The sequence below is a fragment of the Megascapheus bottae genome, chromosome 16 (genome assembly GCF_031878675.1).
Source record: "Megascapheus bottae isolate mThoBot1 chromosome 16, mThoBot2.hap1, whole genome shotgun sequence".
Taxonomy (NCBI): Eukaryota; Metazoa; Chordata; class Mammalia; order Rodentia; family Geomyidae; genus Megascapheus; species Megascapheus bottae.
The window spans coordinates 3,956,206-3,964,703 of NC_143524.1; the positions used below are offsets into that span (position 1 = coordinate 3,956,206).

Here is an 8,498-nt window from a genome sequence, read left to right on the forward strand (position 1 = left end):
CAGACATCACATTTTGAGGCAAAAGGAGAAACCAAAAGGAAGATAGTAGAAAGGGTAAATATATTCTCTGAGTTTGCTAGTAAAAGGACAGATCAAGGAAGGCTTTTTGTTTGTTTCGTGGTGGTTGTATTTAAATAGAAGAGATCTAAACATGTTATTGCTGAGTGAGGAGGTGGTGGCTGAAGAAGAATGGAGGAGTTTGGGGCGGGGACTAAGGAGACAAACAGAGAATCCAGAGGCTTTCTGGAAGCCATATGGGAGAACCAGGTGATCTAAGCAGACACATGTTTGTTAGGGACCTTCTGAACATGGATAATGTCGGCCCTTCCTCCTCCCTCCCTCCTTCTTTCCTTCCTTCCCTTTCCTTCCCTTCTTCCCTTCCCTTCCTCTTTCCTTCCTTCTTTCTTTCTTTTTTTCTTTCTGTCCTAGAGCTTGAACTCAGGGCCCCCCGGGGTGCCGTCCCTGAGCTTTTCTTGTTCAAGATTAGTGCTCTACTACTTGAGTCACAGTTCTGTGTCAAGCTTTTTGGTGATTGATTTAGAGAAAAGACTCACATGGACTTTCCTGCCCAGAGTGGCTTCAAATTGTGATCCTCAGAAGTCAGCCTCCTGAGTACTTAGGATTACAGGCATGAGCAACTGGCATCTGGCCAGTTATGATGGTTTATTTGTTTACCAAACCAAAGAGGTAAGACAGGTCATGTTCCAAAGCTGAGAACTACCAAGATGGGAATGGTAGAGAATCAAGGAGTGAGAGACTACAGTATGAGAAACTGTGTTCTTAGTAACTGGAAGCCACTTAGTAGTATGGCCCAGGAAAGCACTGGGAAAGGCACCCCCATGTGGAAACTGCGGATGGGGGCAGGGACCACAGGTGAGAACAAGGTCAGCAAGCACTTTAGAGCTTGAACTCCTGAACTCTTCCCCCAAATAGCTCCTACCCATGGTAGTGGGGTGTGCCCCTCCTCTAGTTTTGGACTCCCTCTCTCTCTCGCTCTTCTCTCTCTCTCTCTCTCTCTCTCTCTCTCTCTCTCTCTCTCTCTCTCTCTCTCTCTCTCTCTCTCTCTCTCTCTCTCAATCTCTCTCTCTCTCTCTCTTGTTGGTCATAGGATTTGAACCCTGGGCCTGGCTGTTGTCCCTGAGCTCTTCAGCTCAAGGCTACCCCTTGAGTCATAGTGCCACTTCCAGTTTTCTGGTGGTTAACTGGAGATAAGAGTCTCACAGACTTTAGTGCCTGGGCTGGCTTTGAACTGTGATCCTCAGATCTCAGCCTCCTGAGTAGCTAGGCGTGAGCCACTGCACCTGGCTTCTCTTACTCTTTTAAAGCATCTATTAGTTGTATAAGAATATAAAGAACTGGGAATGTGGCTTAGTGGTAGAATGCTTGTCTAGCATACATGAGGCCCTGGGTTTTATTCCTCAGTACCACATAAACAGAAAAAGCTGGAAATGGTATGCTGTGGTTCTAGTGGCAGAGTGCTAATCTTGGGACAGTGCCCAGGCTCTGAGTCCAAGCTTCAAGACTGACAAGAAAAGTGTGTGTGTGTGTGTGTGTGTGTGTATCGCCACTTCTTTGGGGGGGATACCAGGGGCTTAAACTTGGGTTTCCTGTTTGGCTAGACAGATGCTCTACTGCTTGAGCCATGCCTTAGCCCTCACATGGCTTTTTTTTTTTTTTCCCCTCACATGGCTTCTTAGGGAAATGCCAACATCAAGGACAAGTAGCTCCTGGTAAATGATAGATGATCAGTGTTTTTGGTGTGTGTGCTTTTGTCATTGGTTCTTCATTCAAAAATGCTTTCCTAAGATTGGCTGAGTTTTCTTTGGCTGCCTAGGTGCAGCCTCTTAAGTTCAGCCTCACTGTAGGAAGTCCAGATATCCAAAGACAACATACAAATCCATCTGCCAAGGCCCTGCAGTGTCATTGGGATGGACATTATGTCCAGAAGTCCTGTGTCCCCAGGAGAGAGGGGAAGAAAGAGGAAGAAGCGTTTCTCCTGTCATCTCTGGAGAGCACTGTGGATTAAAAAACTTCATTGTCATATTTGTTGCTGTCTTTGAAAGCATGAACACAGATGGAAAATTGTCACTTGAGGGGAAAAAAAAGGACAGGAGTGGACATAGGAACTAGCAAGTTAACAGATCTTGCCAGCTTCTTGACCCACCATCCCAGATCTTGGTATAGGAGGGGACGCACCCAGACACTCATCTCACATACATGCACCACTTACCACAGCCTCAGCAGTCTCAATGGAGAGGGAGGCCCTCTTGGTTCCCCTATGCCTACAGCACAAGGGCTAGTGATTCAGGCCTAGCTGTTCCCTCCTAGCTCTCTCTTCTTTGGAGCCCTAACTGCCCCCTGCTTTTTGTCCCTTCAATTTTTGAGCTCCCTGACTCAGATTGACATACAAATTTCCCAGAAGGGGACAAAGCTCTTGTTCGTGGATTGATGGGGAGCAGTGAGAGAATAACAGTGGAAAGCTTTCTAGCCAGAGTTCTGATTTTTGTCCAGTCGCAACCTTCAGGGTCCCTGGGGCTTGCCAGCTCACAGGTCACCTCTCCAACTTGCCCTGCCTCCAAGACCTGCCTATTGGGGAATTTCCTTGGTGCTTAGACAAAGTCTGACACCTGGTGGCCAAGGTGAGGAATGCCTAGAAAGCCACCTTTTCAAAGCTCCAGTTTCACCACCAGAATTAGGATGCCCTATCTGAGACTAAGTATGGAAGGTTGGTAAGGGCAGGGAAGAAGACACATGAGATCCTCTCTCCCCAGAGTCCCCTGAGCTGGCCTAATCTTCAGCTCAGGGTGAGTGTCTGGGTCTGAGGCAGGCGGTACTAGGAAGAGTGAGGAAAACTGGGTCTGCCTCACAGCCTTCTGGGTCCTAGGCAGCTGCTCTCCTCCTTCCATATGCCTCTACCTTCCCAGCTCCATCCAGTTCTCCCCACAGGCTTTAACAACTGGAGGAGAGAAGGGGCTCTCAGGGTGCATATGCTGCATAAACATACCCCTCTTCCAGCCCTGCCACATTGCCTGAGCTAAACCAGTCCTGATTTCCCTTTGCCTAAAACACTCAGTGGCAAGTTCCTGGGAAGGCTCTGGGCTCATGTTCTGGTTCTTTTTTCTTCTGGGTACCCTGAACTTCAGTCTTGACTCTCATCCCCAACCTCTGGGTGTCAGGACTGACATAGGAACTTATGCCTGGGCCTCAGGGCACTTCTCACAGAAGACAGAACTTAGCCTTCCCACTTCTCTGTAGGCCTGACCTCTAGCCAGGGCCTAAACTGTGACATGTCAGGAGATAGTTTGGGGGATGTGCTCAGAAAGAAGGCTGAGGGTCTATGGCCCATCTCATCTGATCTCGTAAGAAAGAAGGCTGAGGAAGAGGAGAGGAGAAAGACACAAGAGAGAAAGGAAGAAAAGACATAAGGCTGGCAGACTGGAGGCCAGTATACTTGCCAATGGACCCTAGGGATCTAGATGCCAAGTGAAAGGAGGACACTAGCATGTCAGGGACCATTCTTCCAGATCTTCCACTGGGCCCTGTTCCATTGTGCTCTGGTCAGAGGAATACCTGCAGCCTGGGAGGTCCCTGCACGCTAGGCCTTAGGGCCAGTCCTAAAGCTCCTGCACTTGGGCTGCCTACTGGCTCTCTTTCCAAGACCTGGGTGTAGAAAAACCACAGGAGACATCTTTCAGGTCCAATTGGAGAGTCTAGCTGGGCCTCAGCCAGAAGTGCAGGGGTACCAGCTAGAATGGCCCAATTAGCATCGACAAAGCGGGTCAGAGTGGCAAAGGAGAAAGCTGCCAAAGGAGAAAGGGGAATAGGCCCAGGCAGCAGTGGGAGCTGCTGTGGCCGCCCAGCGGCACACCCCATTTCACGCTCTCTGGGCGGTGCAGGCCCCACGGCTATCAGCTTTCAGGGAGGCACTAGGAATGAGGAGGGGTCTGCCCCACCCATGGCTCTCTGCTCCCTCTGGGGTTTGTGGACTCAGAAAATAGGTGCTGCATACCTTTGTTACAGGGCAAGAGTCCTTTGCTGAGGGTCTCCGGGGAGAGGTGGCCAGTCACACAGAACCTGGTCACAATGCTTCCACCATACCTGACTGGACCCAACACCTAATTGCTCTTCCCATCTTCCCAACTGGGCCTCTCTACCACCCCTCCCCTCCCCTTTCAGCCGGATCCCTTCACCACGGATATGGGAAGGGGATCACTGAGTTTATAAGGCACCTGGAAGAGAGCATTAAACTTGGCCTAGCATGAACAACGAGGCAGGGAAGGGTCCTCCAACTCTGTGCACCCACAGTTCCCTCCTCCTCAGCCTTCCTCCTGGAAACTGATGGACAGAGTCAGGCAAAGAGAGAGACCCTGAAGATCTGGCTACCACCTCAGGTGGTCTCTCCAGAGTGCTCTCCACACGCATCAGGGTCCTGGCCCTCTTTCTAACACAGATCTCAGAGATGCAGGGAATGAAAAAGGCACCCTGGAGGGCAGAACCGGATAAGACCTCCAGAGATTAGTGCTGGCCCATCCCAGTGCTGGTTCCCAGACTCCCACTGGCCAGCACTTTTGCCTGTTGCCAGGAAGTTGGTGAGGGGGAGGCGGTAGTAGGGGTGAGTCAGCGATGACAGGAGCCCAAGGGACAAAGGTCATGGGTGGAGAATGGAGAAGACACTGTTTACAGCAGTCTACCTCCTCCAGGAGGCCTTCCAGTACTAATCGAATTGTCTGTCCTCTGTGTGGTTTTAGTGAAGACCTCTTCTCTTAAGAATTACAGCCTAGCACTGATAACTTTGCATCTCTCCCAACTCCATTTTCCTGGGGCACAGGAAAGATCTATGGTTTGACTGAGGTTCTCCAATGCCTGTTACTAAAAGCAGTGATGTTATCTATACTGCCTGCTTTCAAAAGCCTTTTGACATCCATTTTAAGTGAGAAAATGCTTAGAACAGTTTTTGGTACATGAACACAACATGAAGGTCAGGCTTACAGATACTATTTTTCAGCGCATATGCACTGGGTAAACACAGGATAAATTTGCCAACAAAGAACTAGAGATCCAAACCCACGGTGAGTGGGGACCAGGCTTCTCTGACTTCCTGTGTAGTATGAAATCTGACTAGTAGAGCGGCCAGAGGAAAGCCGTGGGACTCCAGGAAAGCTGTCAGGCAACTCATCTGCCTGGACCAGCAATGGATAGGCAGTGCCATTAGGTGCAGACTGTGAGCAAGAAGACTTTGGAACCCATTGGCTTCTCTAGCCAGGTCTCCTGGGGCTGGTTAAGGTGGGATGAGAGCAAGGAAGGGGGCTAGATTAGCCCAAAGTCTTTGGACCTTGAATCTGCCCCCACAGTGTGGCAGCCAAGGGGCTGAGGTGGATGGTTCCAGTTGGGCTCAGGGGACTTACAAACTCGCTACGGGGATTAGTGAGGCTGAAAAGAACATTTGCCTAGGAAGAAAAAACGGGAAGTGAGAGGCTGAGGATAACGCTCTGTACATCCCTGGGGACCCATGTAGACCAATGAGGGGCAGGAGGAGGTGGTGCAGTCTGGGGCACTTTGACAGGTCCCCACCCTCCTCCCCAGACCTAACCTCTCCGCTCTTAGAACACAGCTGCAGCGGCTACCCCGCCCCTCATCCTGTGCCGCTCACCATTGGCTAGAATCAGGGCCCCGCCTCACAGAGGCGGCCTTCCATTCGCTTAGGTCTCTGAGGTTTGCATGTTTGTGGGGGTGGGGGGAGGGCACACGTCATTCCCTGGAACTAAGCGACTTCCTCTCTGGGCTTGTCTGGGTCATCTTGTCTGCTCGGCCACTGGCCCTTCTCTCTCTCTGGCCCCATTTTTCTCTCACTCTCTCTCAGCAGCTGTCTCTCACGCACCGGTTGGCCTATCTCTTCTTCAACACAGTCACCTCCTCTGCCTGCCTGGGTGGCCGCCATGGGCCGGAAACGGCTCATCACTGACTCCTACCCAGTTGTGAAGAACAGGGAGGGACCTGCTGGGCACAAGGAGGAGCTGGCACCAGAGCTAGGTTTCTGAAGATTGGGGGCGGCAGGAGGAGCGGACACAAGAGACAAGTGGGGGGGGAGGGAGGATGGAAAGGGAAAGTAGGGTGTTGTCTCTGACCTACCGTCAGGTCTGGCAGCCGCTGGATGGTGGAGGCAAAGGGGCGGGGAGTAGGCCAGGAAGCAGTGGCGCAGTTGATGAGGCCTCTGCTGGGCAGAGGCTGGGGCAGGCCTGAGGAGCAGCTGTCTTTGCAGGGGAGGAGCCCCAGCCCCCCAGCGAGGAGGAAGTGGCTCTGGAGCTGCTGCGGCAGTTTGACCTGGCCTGGCAATACGGGCCTTGCACAGGTGAGAACAGCACCCGTCCTGCTCCAGCCCATCGAGTGCATCCCTGAGTCAGTTCTGTCACCTGCATGTCTCAGAAGAGACCCAAAGGCCTGCCCAATTGGGACACTGGATGTGGAAGCTCTTGAGACCCCACACGCACTCTCTGTCCTCTAGCCTGGACTCTTCCCTACCCATTATAAGCCCAGCTCTTCTTCCTACCCTGGCAGGGATCACACGGCTGCAGCGGTGGCATCGGGCAGAGCAGTTGGGCTTGGAGCCTCCCCCAGAAGTGCACCAAGTGCTGAAGGCCCACCCTGAAGACCCCCGCTTCCAGTGCAGGTCAGGAGAGGTCAGGAGCAGCCTTTGCCAGGCACTGTCACTCTGCTGGCCTGGGGAGGGGTGGCCCTGACCTGAAGGAGAAATGGACAAAATCTGGAGAGTCAGAAAAAGTCTTGCTTGCTAAGCAGGCAAGAAGATTCTCCAAAATGCTTGGCTAAGGCTTTAAGAATTCTTATCTCTGCAGGCTGGGAGTTTGGCCTAGTGGTTAAAGTGCTTGCCTAGCATGCACAAAGACCCAGGTTCGATTCCTCAGTACCACATACATAGAAAAAAGCCAGAAGTTGTGCTGAGGCTCAAGTGGTAGAGCTCTAGCCTTGAGAAAGTCCAAGGACAGTGCTCAAGCCCAGGACTGGAAAAAAAAAAAAAGAATTCTTATCTCTGCGCTAATGGTGAGAGAAGGGTTCATGCAGAGTTCAAGGGACTCTCTCTTTAGTCCTGAGAGGTTTGTCAAGTACCACAGGCAATGGCAATAACCGGAGTTGATGAAGTCAGCTCAAGGGACCTAGATGACTCTTTTTCTTTCTGATGTTTCCTCTTCCCATTCCTGTCTTCTACAGTCTCTGGTTCTTCTATCCCCTTTGAGAGACTGCCCAGGCCATCCTGCCCTTGACATTCCTGCTAGCCTCTGAGAACTTTGGAACACACTGGAGATCCAGTTGCTGCTCGGCTCATCTTGGCTTTGCTCTGGAAGAACATCTGGTGGGCTGAACATGAAGGTCTCCATGGTGCAGTCCCTCCAGCTTACCAGCTGGCTCTAGCTGACAATCTCCTAGGTGGAGAGCAGTCTCTGGGACAAGGACCTGGACATTGTCCTTCTGTTAGCTGCTACATTCTCTCTGGCCTGTGACGTGGCAAATTCATTATTGCCTGGCACAGAGCCAGACAGAGGCAAATGACCTAGGAGGCAAAGATGTATATACTCACTCCCCCCTCAGGCTGGGCACCTGAAGGCAGGACTGGCTGAGATCACAGAGCAATCAGTTCACTAATGCTTATAATAAAGAATATTGAACCTGAAACTCCGACCTCCGGTCCCTTCATATGGTCCTGCTTTGGTTGCCAGGCCCCAGCAAGATAGTAGGCAGGTCAGTTAGCACACCACCCCCTTTCCTGCCTTCACAGTCTTCCCCAGCACTCAGCAGCCTGTGGTGCCCTCTGGTGGTACACAGGAGTACCTCTCGCTAGTCACTTTCCCTGACCACCCAGGGAAAACTTGCTTGATGTGCTTGCTATAGACTAGCCTGCCTAGGGTTGGCCACATATCAAATACAGGCACTCTGCCAAAGATGGATCCATGAAGTTGTGGCTCATAAGGTTCAGACAGGCCTACACATGCCCAGCCAGCCAACTGCTTCCCCCATTGGGGGCTAATGGATACAAAGCAGGGCTGGAGAGTCCCAACTTGCAGGACCTGCTCAGACATGGCCACCATCTGAGGAGCTTTGGAATAATGCTTAGGAGACTTTGGATCAGGGCACAGTGTGGAGAATGGAATCAGTAATGCCTTATATGGAATTATCTTCATGTGCTGTTATCAGCTGTCCATCTGGGGCTGACAGAGGCAGCACTATTATTCATTACTGGAAATAAGCCTAGAGAAGGGCTTAAGGGCCTTTTTAGTATCTTTTATTTAAAACTGACCGTGTCCCAGGTATTGCAAATGTATTATTTCTAATCCTTCTTTTAAAAATTCCTTGTAGATTTTAGAGAGAGGGAAACTGAAGCTCAGAAAGGCTAAGTGAGGTCACTCAAAAGCATACAGAAGTAAGTAGAAAGACCAGACTACACATATCAAGCTCTTTCTTAACTGCTGAGAACCTACTATGTACTA

The 8,498-nt window shown here is 51.1% G+C and overlaps 1 protein-coding gene across 2 annotated transcripts; it reads left to right on the forward strand.

The window, feature by feature from the left end:
* Window positions 1-5,740: 5,740 nt before the first annotated feature.
* Window positions 5,741-7,686, forward strand: Pold4 (DNA polymerase delta 4, accessory subunit). 2 transcript variants are annotated; one of them, XM_090347272.1, is made up of 4 exons: window positions 5,741-6,030; window positions 6,260-6,349; window positions 6,556-6,677; window positions 7,225-7,686. In XM_090347272.1, the coding sequence occupies exons 1-4, from the start codon at window positions 5,937-5,939 to the stop codon at window positions 7,294-7,296; spliced, it is 378 nt and encodes a 125-aa protein (XP_090203398.1). In that variant the 5' UTR covers window positions 5,741-5,936; the 3' UTR covers window positions 7,297-7,686. The 2 variants fall into 2 exon arrangements, with proteins under 2 accessions (XP_090203398.1, XP_090203400.1); XM_090347274.1 differs by having other exon boundaries at window positions 6,556-6,667.
* The last annotated feature ends 812 nt before the right edge of the window (window positions 7,687-8,498 follow it).

Coding starts and splice junctions, on each gene's coding strand:
- Pold4 (XM_090347272.1), top strand. CDS start 5,937: ATGGGCCGGAAACGGCTCATCACTGACTCCTACCCAGTTGTGAAGAAC. Junction 6,031..6,259: donor GGAGCTGGCACCAGAGCTAG/GTTTCTGAAGAT, acceptor CTGTCTTTGCAG/GGGAGGAGCCCCAGCCCCCC. Junction 6,678..7,224: donor TCCAGTGCAGGTCAGGAGAG/GTCAGGAGCAGC, acceptor TGTCTTCTACAG/TCTCTGGTTCTTCTATCCCC.